General features: G+C 53.4%; 1 protein-coding gene across 1 annotated transcript; it reads right to left on the bottom strand.

The window, feature by feature from the left end:
* Window positions 1–72: 72 nt before the first annotated feature.
* Window positions 73–17,071, bottom strand: PYGB (glycogen phosphorylase B). Its single transcript, XM_038131320.1, has 20 exons — window positions 16,753–17,071; window positions 14,514–14,615; window positions 12,597–12,675; window positions 11,638–11,741; window positions 10,171–10,302; window positions 7,999–8,110; window positions 7,532–7,614; window positions 6,485–6,628; window positions 6,051–6,143; window positions 5,797–5,943; window positions 5,516–5,679; window positions 5,098–5,212; window positions 4,284–4,385; window positions 4,003–4,150; window positions 3,424–3,482; window positions 2,590–2,731; window positions 2,059–2,266; window positions 1,571–1,705; window positions 1,395–1,461; window positions 73–1,144 (listed from the first exon to the last, which is right to left on the bottom strand). The coding sequence occupies exons 1-20, from the start codon at window positions 16,993–16,995 to the stop codon at window positions 992–994; spliced, it is 2,532 nt and encodes an 843-aa protein (XP_037987248.1). The 5' UTR covers window positions 16,996–17,071; the 3' UTR covers window positions 73–991.
* Between the last annotated feature and the right edge of the window lie 23 nt (window positions 17,072–17,094).

The following is a 17,094-nucleotide window of genomic DNA, read 5'->3' as shown; positions in this document are numbered from 1 at the left end:
TCGTGGCCTGAACTTGTTGCAACCTGAACCCAGAGGTTGCATGGCATGGAGTAGTCACAAGTCAGTCCGAAGTCAAACCAGCAGGTGTTTGGGTTGTTTTAATGAGTTGGTGTCAAACAGGGCAGTACTGGTGCACTACACAGCACTACGGGTGTTAAACTGTGACCCCAGCACTGGGAGGGACATGTGGAGCAGCATGACCCTGCTATGGAAGAGTGCCAGGGATGTGATCCATGTTCACCCCCAGAGTAGCACACACACACACAGCTGTATCTGCAGAGCCAAGAGGCAGCAGGCTCAGCTACCCAGCTGGCAGTGGCAGGTACAGCCCTCCCTATGCAGAGATGGAGGCTAAAAATCCCTGGAGTGGCTTGGTTACTGGGCCTTTAGTTAGGTAAGAGGTGTGGAAGAGGCTACAGTAAGCTCTGTGGCAAGGAAGTGGCTGATCCCAGGCTCTCCTGCTTGTGGCACAGTGTTTGACATTGGTGCCTGCCCTGGGGCCAGCTGCTTTCACAGCCAGCCCCCCCTTCTTCAGGTGATACTGGGGAAGGGGATGGGCAGGGATGGGCCTCTCTCTCCCTCAGCTTTGGGCCCGGCAGACCTCTGCAGGAGAAAGACACACTCTGTGTTGGCTAATCCTACTTTTGGGGGCAGGGTCAAGGAGGCCAGGCCCTTGCACACAGCGGGAGGGGAGGGTTTACTTGGAAAGCCCTTGTTAAGCATGGAGCACAGCCATGGAAGACTTATCCATGGTCATGTCACTAAAAGCACTATGCAGCACATGCAGGCTAGGTAGGTGCAAACACAAGGTCCTTTCTCCTGCCCTCCAGCTCTTGTTCCTTAGTCAGGGCTCCTCCTCAGAGCATCCTTCTATCCCTCTGAGGGAAAGGCCTTGGTTCTGCAGAGCTGAGCCCATCTGACTGGTGGTGAAATGCAGGTGAGGCCTCCTGCGATGGGAGCATATCCCTCCTTCCTTCCCTTGGTGCTTGCATCAATTTCGGGGCAGGTTGGGTGGGGGGATTGCTGTGGCAGAAGGCTCCACACCCCAGATCTCACGGGCATACTCTGTGATGGTTCTGTCACTGGAGAACTTGCCCGAGCACGCAATGTTCCTGATGACTTTCCTTGTCCATTCACGGGGATCCTGGGAAGAGGAGAGGCAATGTCAGTACTCAGCTGCTCATCCATCTCCTGTCCTGCCAGTGCCTTGCACTGGCTAGTTTAAAACAGGGGGCTAGTTTAAACATCATGGTGTGGGGCTGCTGGAGCAGCCAAACCTGCCTCACCCTGCCCCAGGGCACCCACATGCTGCAGTGTCCCTAAGAAAGGCTCCACTGGAGCACACTCATCCCAGTTACCCCCAGTCTTCCCACTCAGCAGTGGGCGAGTCTTACCATGAACAGCTGGTCCACTTGCCCTTGGCACTTAATGTAGGCCTCATAGTCTGCAAACACCTTAAACCTGAAACCCAAAGCAGAGTCTGGCTGGGGTTTGCCTTCTAGGCAGGACAGACATCTTCCCATGAGCAGGCAGGGCTCCCCCCTGCACAGGGATGCTTCCCAGGACTCACCTGTCATGGTACATGAGCATGTTCACAACATCCTTGAAGCAGCCGGGGTCTCGAGGGGAAAAGAAGCCGCTGGTGATCTGGTCGATGGCCTGGCGCAGCTCGGGCAGGCTCTCGTAGTACTCCCGGGCGTTGTACCTGTGCCAGCAGACACACCTCTAGGCACTGCTGCTCTGTCTGGGGCAGGGAGGGCAGGCAAGGATGTGGTACAGCTCCTGAATGAGGGGCCTTGCTCCCAGGGCTGTGCCCATCAGAACACCCTGCTCGTGGCTCAGACCAGCAGCAGTGTCTGATGCGCCGTGTCCCACTCACAGCCAGTGTCCTAGGGCAAGCTGAATGCTTCCAGCCCAAGGCAAAGACTGCCTCTAGCCCCCTGCTTTGTCCTGCTCCAGAGCTGCCCAGAGAGGGAGGTGTCCCACCCAGAGAACATGGCTCTCCCCACCAGAGCTGAGCCCTGCATCCCCATCTGACAAGCCGTGGCGTTCACCAACCCTTTCCGATCCAGGGCCTCCACGTCCTCCACCCGCATGCCAAATATGAAGAGATTTTCTTCGCCCGCCTCCTCAGCCATCTCCACGTTGGCCCCGTCCATGGTACCAATGGTGAGGGCCCCGTTCACCATGAACTTCATGTTGCCAGTACCTGAGGCCTCCGTGCCAGCTGTGGAGATCTGCTGGGAGAGATCCGCTGCTGGGATCACTGCCAGGTGCAAGAGAAGCAGGAGTTAATCCTTGGCACATTGCAGCTCCCCACAGCCAGGACTGGCATTTGCCAGTGGCCCTTCTGACCTCGCCCTCAGCCCAAACAGCACAACTCTGGGGCCAGGCTCAGCTTTGCCATGACCCCAAGCAGCTGCTGCCGCTCCTGCACGAAGCTGGCTTCCTGCCCTGCGTGGAGCCTTCAGGCTCTTCCTAGGGGACAGCCAGGTGTCCTGCCACAACTGCCTCTCAGGCCAGCCCGTTCCTGGGCTCAGCTGGGACACGCCTAACTTCTGACATGTGCTTACAGAAGACCAGACATACCTTTCTCGGCCAAGGATACCCGGTAGTTCTCCAGGAAGATGACCTTGAGCTTGTCCCCCACATAGGGGTCATTGTTGATGACCTCACCAATGGATGTGATGAGTTTGATGATCATCTTGGCCATGTGGTAGCCAGGGGCCGCCTGAAGAAGAGCAGTCCAGAAATGGGGAAGGCTTTTAAGGAAGGGAGAGCATAAGAGATGACAGTGCAGGGTTCTCACTGCTGTGGGTTTGAGCCTCACCTCTGCTGTTCATATGGAATCACAGCATGGTTTGGGTTAGAAAGGACCTTTGAAAGACATCTAGTCCAACCCCCCTGCAATAAGCAGGGACATCTTCAACTAGACCAGGTTGCTGAGACCCCCACCCAACCTGTCTTGAATGTTTCCAGAGATGGAGCATGTATCACCTCAGGGCAACCTCTTCCAGTGGGTCACCACACTGATTGAAAAAAATTCCACCTAGATCTAATCTAAATTACCCTTCTTCAATTTAAAACCACTATCCCTTTTCCTATCACAACAGGATCTGCTAAAACATTTGTCCCCATCTTAAAAGGCCCACTTGAAGCACTTAAAGGCTACAATAAAGTCTCCCCAGAGCCTGAACCATTCTAAGTCTCCCAGCCATGAATTAGGGAAAACACCCTATTGGGAGGAGAAGTCTTGAGCCATGGGGTAACAGTGATGGAGCCTTGCTCAGCCCAGTTCGTGGAGGCGTTCCCTGCTGCTGGCTAATCCACAGCAGGACCAGCAAAACCACAGAAAGGGGAAAGGACCTTCTCCATCCCCTCCACCCCAAGCCACACATGCATCGAGTCTGGAATGCAGGTTACCTTTCCTCCAATCATAATGGTCCTGGGCACAAAGGATTTGGATGGATTACATCTGATGCCTGAAAGAGCAGGGATCTTTCTTCAAAATTTTTTCAAATTTGAAAGCTCAAATTTGATCTTAAAAAAAAAATAAATTAAAATCTTCAGAACTGAAGATAAACTGGGCAGAGTTTACTGCCTGATCAGAGGCGGGCTGGGATCTCAGCCCATGTCACAAGGACACATCAACCTTGTAGGACCCTGATGCCCAACCAGACATCTGCTGGAGCTGTGGTGGGCAAAAAAACAGCAACAGAATCCTTGGGGATTCAGATCCTTGGAGAACTCCTCAAGCCAGAACAATGCAGAGCTCCAATGACTTGCCTCCCTTTGGGAATGGGCAGGGGCCCCATGTATACAATGGGAAATGGGGTCTTAACTTGCACCAGGTCAGTCTCGACAGCTGTAGAACAGGTGTGGAGGTCACCTGGGCTGGAGATTTGGGCTGTGAGCTTTTCCCCAGAGCTCTGTGTGAGCCTTCAGCCACTCTGTCTTCCCTCCTGGAGAGAAGCCCTGGCAGTGAGAGGCTGGGGGACTTACGGTTGTAGAGGGTGATGGCGTGCAGGCAGTTCAGCAGTTGCCGCTTGTACTCGTGGATTCGCTTCACCTGGACATCAAACATGGACATGGGGTTGATCTTCACCTTGTACTGCTCCTCCAGGTAGGCTGCAAACTTCAGCTTGTTCTCCTGGCAGAAGAATTTGAGGGACAGGTATGAGTTGCCAGGGCTTGCATCAGAAGTGAGCATTTGCTGCTGGGATGTTCCTGGCAGCATGGTGCTTTCAGCCTTCTTCCCCCAGGCCACCTCCAGTGCACGTTACCTGCTTGACTTTTGCCACATCCCTGATAAAAGTCTCGTTATCGATGAACTCCAGTAGCTTCTTCAGCTGGCTCAGATCTGTGATAAAGCCTTCCCCAATTTTCTAAAACAACAAATCAGGAATGTCATGAGACACTTCACCCAGTCCACAACTGCCCTTTCCCAGCAGAGGTGCCACAGTCCCCTTGGGAACTGGAAGAGGCAGTGTGGCCAGGAAAAGAGGCACAGTTTCTTGTTGTGAGATTATTTCTCTGCATCACAAAGAAGCCAAATGGAAATAGGGCACTTGCAAAAATTCAGACAAGCCCCCCTTTCTCAAGGAGTTCTAGCAGGAAGAGGGAGAGGTGTGCACATGTGTCATGGCCTCCTGGCAGCTGGAGAAACCAATGGGCAGGACATGAAGATTCATTCAACTGATGATGATATTCAGTCATGGCATGTTGCAGTGTGATGTAAAAACTTGTCCTAAAGGGCCTGGGAAATACAAGGGACAGAACTGGGGCTGGGCCTCCATAGGAGGAGCTCCTTTGTGCCTATGAAGCTGAACACTTGTCCAGACAACCCCTATGGTTGTGCCTGTGTGCAGTCCCCACGAGAGCAGGGACCAGATCCAGATTTCTGCAGCTTTTTTGGGCCAACTCTTCATCATCAGCTTTAGAGCCCAGCCAACCTCACACCTACACGTACCACAGCATGGTCCTCCCAGGCTGTCCCCACAGAGCTGCCAGGTGTCACCTCCAGGGCTGACCAGACCACAAGAAGAGGTGACCAAAGGGATCACGCTCAGCTCCTCACTCCACATGATCACCACTCACCTCAGCAATAATGTCGGCCAATCCTGGGTTGCACAGCAGGAGCCAGCGCCTCGGCGTGATCCCATTGGTCTTGTTCTGAAACTTTTCTGGCTCCAGCTCATAGAAATCCTTGAACCTGGAACACCAGAGAGCTCTGAGCCACCCACCACCACCTGAGCTACAGCTGGGCCCTCCCAGTGTATGCTCTAGTCTCAGGGCAGGCTCTATCAATCTCCCCGTAACAGCTGTGAACTCTTTGCTGCCTCTCACCCCCTTCCTCAGCTGTACTGCCAAGAGTTTCACCAGCTCCAAAGGGAGAGAGTCTCCCCAGCAAGGCAACCAAAGTAGACCTGGACACCCGGCTGCCCCAGCTAACCCTTCCCAGCTGGCAGGCAAAGCCCAGCGAGCGGAGAGGGTGCCCGGGTGCGTCCCAACTCACACCGAGTTCTTCACAATGTCAGAGTGGATGCGGGCCACGCCGTTGACGGCGTGGGAGCCAATGACGCAGAGGTGAGCCATGTTGATCCGCTTGCAGTCTCCCTCCTCGATCACCGACATCCTCCGCAGACGGTCGATGTCCCCTGGGTACAGAGCTGCCACACGCTGCAGGCAGGGAGAGGGACACGAGTGACACGGCCCCAGGACCTAGGAGCATTCCCACCCTAAAGGTGGTCACACCAAGATCCCCAGAGTTCCCACAGCCTGGGTCCAGTCCCTTACATCGAGGTGCATTTGGTTGAGGGCGTAAATGATCTCCAGGTGCCGCGGCAGCAGCTTCTCGAACATGGAGACCGGCCAGCGCTCCAGGGCTTCAGGCAGCACAGTGTGGTTGGTGTAGGCACAGGTCCTTTTTGTGATCTCCCAGGCCTGCGTTACAGACAGCAGGTTAATGCATGTGCTTTCCAGGCAGGAAAAGGAAATCCCACAGGTCATTCCCCTGCAAGGTTCAGCACAGTCCTCCCAGCTCTGCTCACCTTGTCCCAGTCCACTTTCTCCACATCCACCAGGATTCGCATCAGCTCTGGTATGGACAGGGCAGGGTGGGTGTCATTTAGCTGAATAGCCACCTGCAACACAGACTTGCTGGTCTCAGTTCTGGCAGTGACAGGACTGTGACAGTGCTCTGCATGCATGGGGTTGGGGTAAGGGTCAGCCCCAACCCTCTTCTCCTGACCCACAACCCAGAAACAGACAGACCTCTCAGTAATGGAGCTATTCAAACTTTTCAAGTTTTACTCCAAATTACAAATTTTTCCTTGGGAAAACAGGCCCGGAGATCATCTGTTTTACAACCCAAATTGCCAGGATGTTTGTATAAATGCCCCCATTTAGTCCTGAGCTTCTTGCTCTCCCTCATGAGAGGCTGGTCTGGCTGAAATTTCCCCAGTGCCTCTGCCCACGGACTCACCTTGTCTGGGAAGGTTTCAAAGCATGTTCTCACAGGGTCTCGGCAGCCAAATTTGGAGGACTTGAAGCGGCGGATGATGTCCTGGAGGGTGGCAGCCACCACAAAGTACTCCTGCTTCAGCCTCAGCTCCTTGCCTTCAAAGAACTGCAAGTGGGGGCACCACATCCATCAGAGCTGCAGCTGCCATCCCCACCTGGCAGCCAAAGCCCTGGAGATGCTTTTCTCCACGCCGAGGGGCTTCCCAACAGGCTTCACACATTTGGCTCCTCACCAGGGCAAATGTGCATGTTTCTCATATGTCTCTGATGTGGACAGCAGCTGTAGGGACTCACAAGGGGCTTGGCATCCCAAACAGCTGCTTCCAGAGAGAGCAACTGAGAGAGACAGAGAGAGCCTGTCCCATCCATGCTACTCCTACTGAACCAGCACCGTTCCCTCCCTCGTGGCAAAATCCTTTGCAGGGTTTTTTGACAAAGGATTTTGGGCTTTCTGCAACAGTCAGGCGTGTCTCTGGACCCACCAGCTGCCTCACGCACACCGTGCCTTCTGCTGGTCCATTTTAAAACACCAGCAGGTTTGATAGGGTGTGGGGCAAAGTGCAGGGGATTTGCTTTTCCAGAACAGATGCCAATCCATGACTAGCTGTGAGGGCTCTTCCCTTTTGGACCCAGAGCCCAGTGAGTGATTGGCCTGGGACAGTGCTTGCAGCAAGAAATCCCTTGAACTGGGGATGGAAATGAGTCCCCACTGTGTAAACTGGCAACTGCCTTGAAGTTGAAGGAGTAATGTCTTCCCCTCCCTGCAGCATGGAACAGAGCAGCTACACCATATGGGCCAGACTCTTAGCTGCCAATCAGCCAGCAAAGACCCTCCGGAGCCAGCAGAGCCATACCTGTCCACTGGGAATTATAGGGACAACCTATACTGTATTAAAGCAGAGCAACCAGCATCAGATGGCCATGACCTTGCAGTGCTTGCAAACAAGGAGATACAACTACAGGAAGGATGATTCTGAGCAGTAGGGAAGAGGGCAAGCAAGTCACTCACATTATCATTTGGGTACAGGACTCTGGATATGTTTTCTGCCAGGTTTCTGTCCAACACTGCCTCGATGTAGTCACCCATATTGACTGCAGGAGAGAAATACACACAGCACTGCAGCAGCTGTAGAGATTCAGGCAGATCCCTGACACCACACTTTTCCCTCTTTTGCAGAAAGGTTTTGTAACAGGAATATTCAGGCTGGTATTAATGGGACAGGATGGGAATGTACATGTGTGAAAGGCACTAGAGTGACAGGAGGAGATGGGTGGGTGTCCTGGTGTATGAGGGCTCTGGAAGCAGCTGGGGAGTAGCGTGATCCATGGATGTGCACACAGTGCTGTGGTTTGGAGACAGCTATGAAACAAACACAAGGCAGGCCAGATGCAAAGTGCTGCGCCAGGTGCCATGCACAAAGGGACAACTGTGTCCCAGCCTGGCCAGAGGAGAGGCAGTGGAGGGACAGCACTTACACTCCTGGAGGTTGAAGTCGTTTGGGGCCTTGGCAGACCAGAGTCTCATGGTGTTCACAGTGTTGTTCTTGTATCCAGGCACTGGGGTGTCGTAAGGCATGGCAAGGACAACCTGAAAAGGACAGTGTTCCCCCCTGGTTACAGCACAGTGACCTAGAGAACGTGGGACAGAGGCTGAAACCTCTGAAAGAAGAATCCAGAGGACAAAGACAAGTCCTGGCTGTGGAAGGAATATCACCTCACTACACTACACCTGCTGAGCTTCACAGACTTCCCTGCTATCATGGGCACTTCCACCACCTACTGGGAAAGCATTCATAGGAGAACCAGAGCTTTCTGGAGCTTTACTGACCAACTTGACTTTCAACCCCATCAATGCCATGCAAAAGAGAGTTGCAAGAAACCTGCTGTCCTTCCTGTACCAACTGGGGTACCTATCAGAGCACTGAAAGCACCCTCAGCTGCCCACTGGGATTCTGTCTGTACTGGGGTAAAGCCAGGGCAGCTTGGACTTTTGTGTTTCCTTATGGGATGAACTCCACAGCCTGAATCCTGCCCATAAGCCTTCTGCAACTTGCCAGGACCAAACCCTACAACTGCAGCACCGTTTCCAGAGCCATCCACCCAATATTCAGGGTTTGTTGAACCTGCCTGGATAACTCCACTGAGATCTCCAGCACCTGAACTGAACATGGAGTGTGAAACTCCTTGTGCAGTTTGCAGGTGACGCTTAAGCCTCAGGAGGCTGCACACATGGCTACAGGGAGTAACCCTGGACCTCCCAGTTCACACAGCAGGGAAAACCTGGGCAGATCAGCATGTTGGTCATGAACAGCCTCTTCATGCTGGCATGGGCAACAGCTCTCCTCTGGGGAGAATCAGCAAGAGCTCAGGCTCTCCGAGCTGCTGTTACCAGCTCCGAACATGGAAGCAGGCAGGGAGCCTGCCCAGGGGCTGGGGCACACATCACATGAACTCAGCCATGCTATATTTGGAGACTGCATCTTTGGCTTTTTTGAACCTTTCCAACTTGCTCCCTGAGCAGCACTATCTGAAAACTCACCTCCTTGTAGGAAGCAGTCTTTGGGGTCCCTGAAACCCCAGACTACCAGCAGGATCAGAAAAGAGATGAGTTGAAATGCAATGGCACGGATGCCTGCTGCACTTGGGGGCCAGAGAGCTCTGGCACAGTGCTCCCAAGGTGTTCACTGTGCTGGGGCTGCGGTGTTGAACCCCTGCACTGTTAACGTGGCAATGACCCGGGTCACTTCACGGCCTCTGACAACCAGAAATAAAATGGTTTATTTCTCCTCTGAGCGGGCCCAAGTGACTCTGTACCTGAGCTTTAGCTCTCGGTGCTGAAGAGAATGCCTGGGCTCTGTGGCTGTGAGCTCCTCGGAGTAACTGAGCTGATTCATCAGGCTGAGAGACCACTGAACATTATGGGAACAAGGCTAGGTCATCTCCCTGAATGACAGAGAAATCAATTGTCCTTCTTTCCTCCACCCTGAGCAGTGCTTTGATCCTTTTAATAAACCTGTGCCTTTGTTAGCAGTGAAATGGGAATGCACCTATGATGCAGTAGCCTGAACAAGCACGAGCTCCTGAAGTACAGCATTACCTCCCCAACTGTGGGAGAGGCTGAAGGAGTGTTTGTGCTCCATGATGCCACAAAACAAGGCCTCCAGGCATACTGGAACTGGAATCCACACCTCCAGCCTCCCCTGACAGCACTCTGCCCATTGGGCTGCTGTGGGAAAGAGGAACTTGCTCTCACAACAAGAGTTAAATGCTCTTGGGGTTGCTCCATGCCTCTGCACAGCAGCAGCATCAGAACCATCTGAAAATGCACAGAGTGTGAGTGAACAGTGGCCAGGAGCAGCGTGGAAGGAGGCTACAATTCTCCTCCTCCAACACAAATCCATGTAAGACCGTGGGACTTTGCCCTGGAGATCAATAGATCTCTCTTTTTTCTCAAATCCTGCTGCAACAATTCAACAAAAGCTTTTATCTCCTCAAACCCCATAGGCTACGAAGTCACCTTCATAACTGCAAGGGTAGCAGAGGGAGTTTGGCCAGTCTGGGAGAGAAACAAAGCCTGAAGACCTCAGGCAGCCCAGGGTTACCCGGTCTGGCCTTCCCCAGCCCAGCAGGGAGACTTGACGGTGGTACCTGGGTGTCGATCCACTTCACCCCCTCGGGGGTGTGCTCCACACGGCCGTAGAAGTGCACCGGCAGCATGTACTCGGGGCGGGCCTTCTCCCAGGGATTGCCGTAGCGCAGCCAGTCGTCCGCCTCCTCCACCTGCAAGGGGCACATGGGGCTCAAGGAGTGCCTCGGGGCTCACTCAAGGAGTGTCTTGGGCCTCACTCAAGGAGTGCCTTGGGGCTCCACCAGAAGGCTGAACATGGCTCTTCACAGGGAGACCGGTTTAAAAGCAAAGCTTCAGCAAGCTGCCTTTAAAAATGGATATGCAGAGGCCTCTAGAGGATAGCTGAGCTTTCCAAAACTTGGATGACTGCATCCCAGCCGGTATAAATAAATCAGCCTCTGTGGATCTTTGATAAGGTTTGAGCCACGCAAACTGCACAGACCACTGCACTCGGTCTGTCTCCAGGCCTTTACATCCAGTTTGACTGTGGATACTGTGGAATATGTGGGATGTGGCACCCAGGCCACAAGCCACACCCTGTAAGTCGGGTCTTGTTAACTGCTCTGCCCTCTGCCAGAGGGGGTTTCTGCTCTCAGCTCACAACTGCGGCAATGGGAGCAAAGTGAATCCATCAGAGCCACCTAGGCTGGTGCTATCCAGAGACATTTTGTGCCTCCATGCATTTCTCTGCTGTGGGGGGTGGGACTTAAAGGAAGGGGGAGATAGTGGGACAAGGAGGGGCAAGGCTGGGGGGAGGGTCACAGCCCAGCATGTCACCACCCCTGTTCTTTTTTAAGAAACATGAAGTCAAATACAGGGGAAGCTTTCCCCTCCCTGTTTTCACCATTTATGGGGTCTAGCATTGCAGCTTCTTTGTGGAGAAGCAGGAAAAAACAACTTTCAAACCTCTCATGGTCCCTGACTTACAGAGTGGTATTTTAAGGGGAAAAAGATACTTTATACACCGAAGCAAGCTGAGTCTCCTAATGAAAACCATTTCCAGACACATACTACGGAAAACTGCCAGTTAAGGCATTTTTTATCCTATTTTCACTGGGAAATAGTATGATCACTAATGCTACAGGAAAAGTCCTGTTTAATCCCTATCTGCCACTGACCAGGGAACCCACAGGAGCAGCAATCACCCCAGACATTTGCCTATATTCCACAACAATCAAACACATCCTTTGCCAGACTCCTTCCTGAGGTACTTAGGCACATCTCCATCCTTAGTCTGACTGCTTTGCTGACTCACTGCCAAGTTGGATGGGACTCTGGGGTTGTTGCAGCTGCACTGTGGAGACCCAGGCAGGCAGATCTCTGGTCTCAGCCATGCCCTGTGGCTCAACTCTCACATCATCTTGCCCAGTGATTGACTCAAATGCCCAGTTTAAGAGCATCTCAAGGCACTGCAGTGCCTTTTACATCCAGGCCTTGTCCACAGCACGAAAGAGAGGGAGAAAGAAGGACCCGAGTTTTCCAAGTACCTGCCAGCCATCTACAATCTTCTGGTTGAAGATCCCAAACTCATAGCGGATGCCATAACCATACGCTGCCAGCCCCAGTGTGGCCATGGAGTCCAGGAAACAGGCTGTAAGGGTGAAGGAAACAGGCTGTAAGGGTGAAGGAAACAGGCTGTAGGAGCAGAGCATGGGCACTCTGCAAGGAACCTCACTCCTCGCTTGCTGCACGTGCTACAGCATGCTGTGCATGGCAATGAGGAGCTGCCACAACAGTGCTGCTGCAAATGTTTATTACTCAGAGGAAACCCATGTGTAGAAGGGAGACAGGGAGACAGTCTGCAGCAGGACTCTATGCACGTCCTGCTGAGCAACCACAAACCCCCAAAATTGCTGGTGACGAGGACAGATCACCAAAACCCCAAATCCAGTTTTGTTGCAGTGAGACCTCTTCTAAACTTGCCTTGCCCTAAGCCTGTCTGCCCAGTAAAGCAGAGCTTCTGACCCCGACCTGCTGCACCACCAGCTACTTAACTATTATTGCTTCCAAAGGAAACCCTTCCAGCCCTCAATCCAGACAGTTCTGGTAAAGATCAGTCCCAGCATTTACTCCATGCTGGGGAGGTCTCATCTCCAGCTGTCCCACAGGACAGGCAGATTAAAATAGCAGCCAACAATCTGCCTGTGTGAGAGCTGTTAAGTGCCTCTGAGAAGTGAGAGATTTCACAGGGAGGTGAGGAGAAAGGCTCCAGACAGCCTCTTCCAGCCACAGCCCTGCCTGCTGCACTGCGGAACGCACACCTACAGCTCTGGGGTGCTCTCACTGGGGAGGGGATGTTTCTGGCCAGCCAGGAGCAGGCAGGAGGGTCCCACACTGCTGAAGGCCTGTGGGGCAGAAGCCAGTGGTGAGGGTGTGACAGCCACGCCACCCTCGGTCCCCATGCACTCTGCATGAGGAGGGAATTCCCCTCCCCCTGTATTATTACCTGCCAGGCGGCCCAGGCCTCCATTTCCCAGTCCAGCATCTTCTTCAATTTCTTCCAGCTCCTCCAAGTCCAAACCCAGCTATTGGGGAAGAACCACAGCAGAACATGTCACCAAACAAACCCCATGTCCTGAGCTGCTTTCCAAGGAGGACAAACACATCCCAAAACCACCCACACTGAGGGAAATTAAACCCACAAGGTCTCTGCATCGCTCTCTACAAAGCATGTCACCAGCACCTAGTCCTTGGGCAGCCCAATTGATTGGAAAACCATTTAGCCCATCACCAGATGTTCCTTTCCGATGAAGAAGGCTTCCTTAGAGAGTTCAGACAAAACTCTCATGCCCTAGCAGCCCCTCAGGTCAGGGTACCCTTTGACCAAACCTGACACTGGAGACAGTATGGGGGGAATGGTGGAGCCTGTGTGCAAGGGAGCCCCGAGTCCTGCCTGGGCAGAAGAGGTTAACCCCCTGCTCGTGCATTGAGTCCTTGAGGAAGGGCATGGCCAGGCTGGCAGCAGTGACTGCAGCATTCACCATCACTCTCTGTGCTTCCCACATCCTGCCCAGCTTGCCACCGAGCTCCTTGGCTGCAGTCCGTGGCTGGAAGTGGTTGCCTACATCTCTTGAGCCATTTGTTCTACGGTCTGGGGGCCCCTGCCAGATGAAGGCTAAGGCTGCCAGCAGCAAGGACTCTCCAGGAGTCCAGGGGTGCAGACTCTCAGGGGACAGCAGCAGCTCACCCTGGTGCCAGGGGGGACAGCATGGTGTCAAGCCAATTCAGCTGCTCCGCAGTTTCCCCAGCACTTCCATGGTCTGCAACCACAAGATGGGAAAGCCTCATGCACAGAGTGATGGGGACAAAAAAACTGAGACGAAGTCTCTCAGTGACAGAGCCATGCTGGATATGAGACCTTCGAAGCAACCTGGCCACGGACCATAATGAGCTCCACAGGCTGGAGGCTACAGCAAGGGTAGCCTTGGCATGTCAGGCCAAATCTGCGCTTGGAAATTGTCTTGCAAAGGAACTTAGAGGATGCTCCTGAAAAAAAGCCAGCCTGCTCTCTGAGGCACAATACCTCAGAGAGGAGACAGGTGCCTCCCTGGAAATCCCTTCCGACCTCCTGGCAGAGAAAGTGCTTGCCAGGATGTTTCAGCAGCAACTGTAGCACCTCATGTAGACAGACAGTCAAGTGCCCAACTTCTGCTACAAGGTGTAACATGGATCAATCTGCTAGGGCAGAGGGAGGGGAGAAGGGAAGCTGGGAGAAATAAAGGGTTTTCTGTCAAAAAAGGTCACTGTGCTGTTGCAGAGGTGTCTGCAAATAACCATATAAGTAAGTAACAATGACCTCACATTAGTGATTGGCTTGGTGATACCCAGCTGTGTTATTTTCAAGAGGGAAATCATCTGAGGACATTTTATTTCCAGCAAATTATTTCCCTCCTTTCTCCTTTCCCACCAATTAAATTCTACCTGCCAGGGCTGCTGCTGTGCCTTGTGTACCTCAATGTATGAACTGTAATTTGGTGTTTTACTGCTCTAGTCCCAGTCTCTCCCATTACACTACATCTCCTGTGATAAACAATCATCTCTCCCACTAATGGAAATCTCTTTGCAGCCTGTGACTCTCATGTCATTTAGGATGCTGGGTGTTGTTTTCAGTATACACTTCTGGGTTCTCCCACTCACTACAGGGAAATGGTGGTTTGGAAAAAATGTACTCCAACTCCAAGGAACCCCAAGGCCCCCCCATTGTCTTCTCTAGGGAATGAAAAACACTAAGAAAGAGCCAAGCTTCATTTTGTGTAGTCCAAATAACAACCTTCTCAGGCAAAGCCCTGAGAAGTAAAGATACTCAGCCATCTGTGTGGAAGAGTTCAGCCTCAAGGGGACCCTGGTATCCCCAAGACTTTACCTGGTAAATGGCTTCGTCACAAGCATTCTGCAGGCCCAGGTTCACCATGGTGTTCTGCAGAGTGCGACCCATGTAGAACTCCAGGGACAGGTAGTAAATGCGCTGGGGAGGCAAAGCGAGATGCTTACACACAGCACAGCACTTTGCTTTCACCGAAGCTGCTTCAAATCAAGAGCAGACCCAAGGATTTTCCAGAGTAGGGATGTCTTCCCAGACTGGCTTTTGGCGCCTGCTCCTGAACACCACGCACCAGAGTTGTTTGTCAGAAGAATTTCATGCGGGACGCCAGCCAAGCCTCCACCACGCATCTCCCTGCCAACAGCCTTCTATAGAAAAATCTCGCTGCCTGTTAAGTGTTTCCCTAATTAACTCAGGGCAACTATTATCTAGGATGCTGAATGATATATTTATACACTGTCAGGCTCAGCTGAGGTGATGTTTACGCTGGGCTTTTAAAGTTTTCCTAGGCTGAGCTGATCCAGTCTCCCAAAAGCCAGAGCAAGCCCCCTGCCCCATGCAGGCCGGCTGGGCTGAGGGCCAGCACCTTCCTGTGAGTGATTTTCCAGCACTCTCATCTCATGGGTTTTCCTGCTCACCCCACACTGAGTTTCACTCCCGTTTCACCCCGTTGAACGAGTAAATTGCCCCATAGGTGGCAGGGTTCCTGGCACAACTATGCAGTGACCTTCCAAGTTTGAGAGGAGCTGTGTCTGTGCTGCAAATGCTAACGAAGGCCTGTCTGTGGGATGAGAAGCAGGCTGTGCAAACTTTTGCCCTCACTCAGATTCATCACTATGGATATTTTTATAAATAAAACAGAATTCTTAATGGAGCAATTACCTGACTTCAAATTGTGCTTTCCTTTGAATCTCTTTCCACTGTAGTGTGGATCTTTCCCTGCTAAGCAGCAGCATTCCCCACTCTGCCACCTCTGCTGGGAGTCTGAAGGGGTCAGTCTGTTCCCTGGGGCTCATCAGAAAGACTGGAATCATGGCACACAAATGCTCTGCTCCTTTCAGTCTCCCACAGGGGCGCATTTCTAGTGAAAATCTAAGTGTAGAGGACAGTAAGCAAACTCACTCCAGGCTCCTCTGAGCCTTTATGGGATCTGTGCAATCCCTTCTGTTGGTGCTGCAATACAGATCAGGGCACATTTGTATCAGTTGGGACAAAAGGGAGAGTCCCATGCACCAGTGTAACTCTCAGTGCACATGCAGCCATTCTGTCGTGAAAGTGCACTTTGTTTCTGGCGTCAAGGCAATATTCATCATCTTGGGAAAAGAGCTGACTCAGGGAGGTGGCTGCTTGCCTGCACCCTGGGAAGGTACATGACTTTCTCTGTACACACCTGCTGTCTGTGGCTCTCCAGTCAAGTGCTGGATTGGGTCTTAATTCAAAAGGATTAAGTCTGAGTTATGTCCTGCAGCCCCCACCACCTCCAGCATCACTGTCCTGACTTGGCAAGTGGGGAGGAACCCCGGGGTTTGGTGACCTGGGAGAGCTTATCTGGTTTTCGCAAGGCAAGAAACTCCTCTCCAGCCTCAAAGCTGAGCTGCCTGTGTGCTCTGCAGGAGTGAAGTCAGGACACAGCTGTGCTGAGCCATGGAGGTGATGATGCCCACAGGAGACACCACCGCAGCAGCATGAGTGCAGGACGTGACCGTAGTGGAGCATGCAGAGGAGCTGGCAGCAGCAATGCCCATGCAAGGACCTGCTCAGAGTGGGACCACAGGGGACATGGCTGTGACAAGGTGCAGGGGGACACAGTTATGAGGGTGTCTGAGGGGGGACAATGCTGCAGCAAGGTTCAGTGGAACAGGACTGCAGAACAGTTTGTGGAGACACAGTCATGGCAAACTGCACAAGGAACATGGCTGTGGTGATGTCCGTGGGGACACAGGCATGGCAAGATGCGTGTGAGGGACACAGATGAGGCAAGGCTCGTGGGGACACAGCTATGCTGAGGAGTGTACAAGGGACATGACCATGGTAATGCCCATGGGGACACAGCAACAGCGGGATTCCTGTAAGGGATACAGGTGTCATGATGCCCACAGGGAAGAAATCACGGTGGGATGAACGAGGTGCACAGCCGTGGCAAGGCGCCCCACAGCCAGCTGCATGCAAGGTACGAGGCCGAGCGGTCACACCCACAGTGACACCTGCCAGGTAGACACGGGGACACCCTCGGTGAAGGCACAGCCGCCCAGCCCCAGTCCCTCGTCCCGCCGGGGCTCACCTTGGGGTCCCGCTCGTAGTAGTGCTGCTGGGTGCGGATCCAGCGCCCCACCAGGTGGTCGCGCACCGTGTGGGCCAGCGCGAAGTAGTAGTCGCGGGGGGTGGCGACGTTGCGGTCCTTGACGAGGGTGAAGTGGAGGTGCCGATTGAAGCTCTTGCGCACCTCGGCCACGTCCCCCAGCCCCGCGATGCCCCGCACGCTGATCTGCTTCCGACGGTCCCCGTCGCTCAGCGGCGCCGCCATCCCGCCGCCGCCGCCGCCCCGCCGGCTCCGCCGCTGCCTCCGCCGCAGCCGGGGCTGGGGCAGGGCCGGGGCCGCCGCGCCTGCGCCTCCTCCGCCCGC

This window comes from Motacilla alba, chromosome 3, assembly GCF_015832195.1.
Source record: "Motacilla alba alba isolate MOTALB_02 chromosome 3, Motacilla_alba_V1.0_pri, whole genome shotgun sequence".
Taxonomy (NCBI): Eukaryota; Metazoa; Chordata; class Aves; order Passeriformes; family Motacillidae; genus Motacilla; species Motacilla alba.
This window is presented reverse-complemented; position numbering and strand designations above follow the sequence as displayed.

Bases quoted from the DNA above. Each gene is read 5' to 3' on its own strand.
- PYGB (XM_038131320.1), bottom strand. From the start codon at position 16,995: ATGGCGGCGCCGCTGAGCGACGGGGACCGTCGGAAGCAGATCAGCGTG. The intron at 11,742-12,596 runs GTAATAATACAG...TCACCCTTACAG, and splicing joins AGGCCTGGGCCGCCTGGCAG to CCTGTTTCCTGGACTCCATG. The intron at 4,151-4,283 runs GTAACGTGCACT...TTCTTCTGCCAG, and splicing joins ATGTGGCAAAAGTCAAGCAG to GAGAACAAGCTGAAGTTTGC.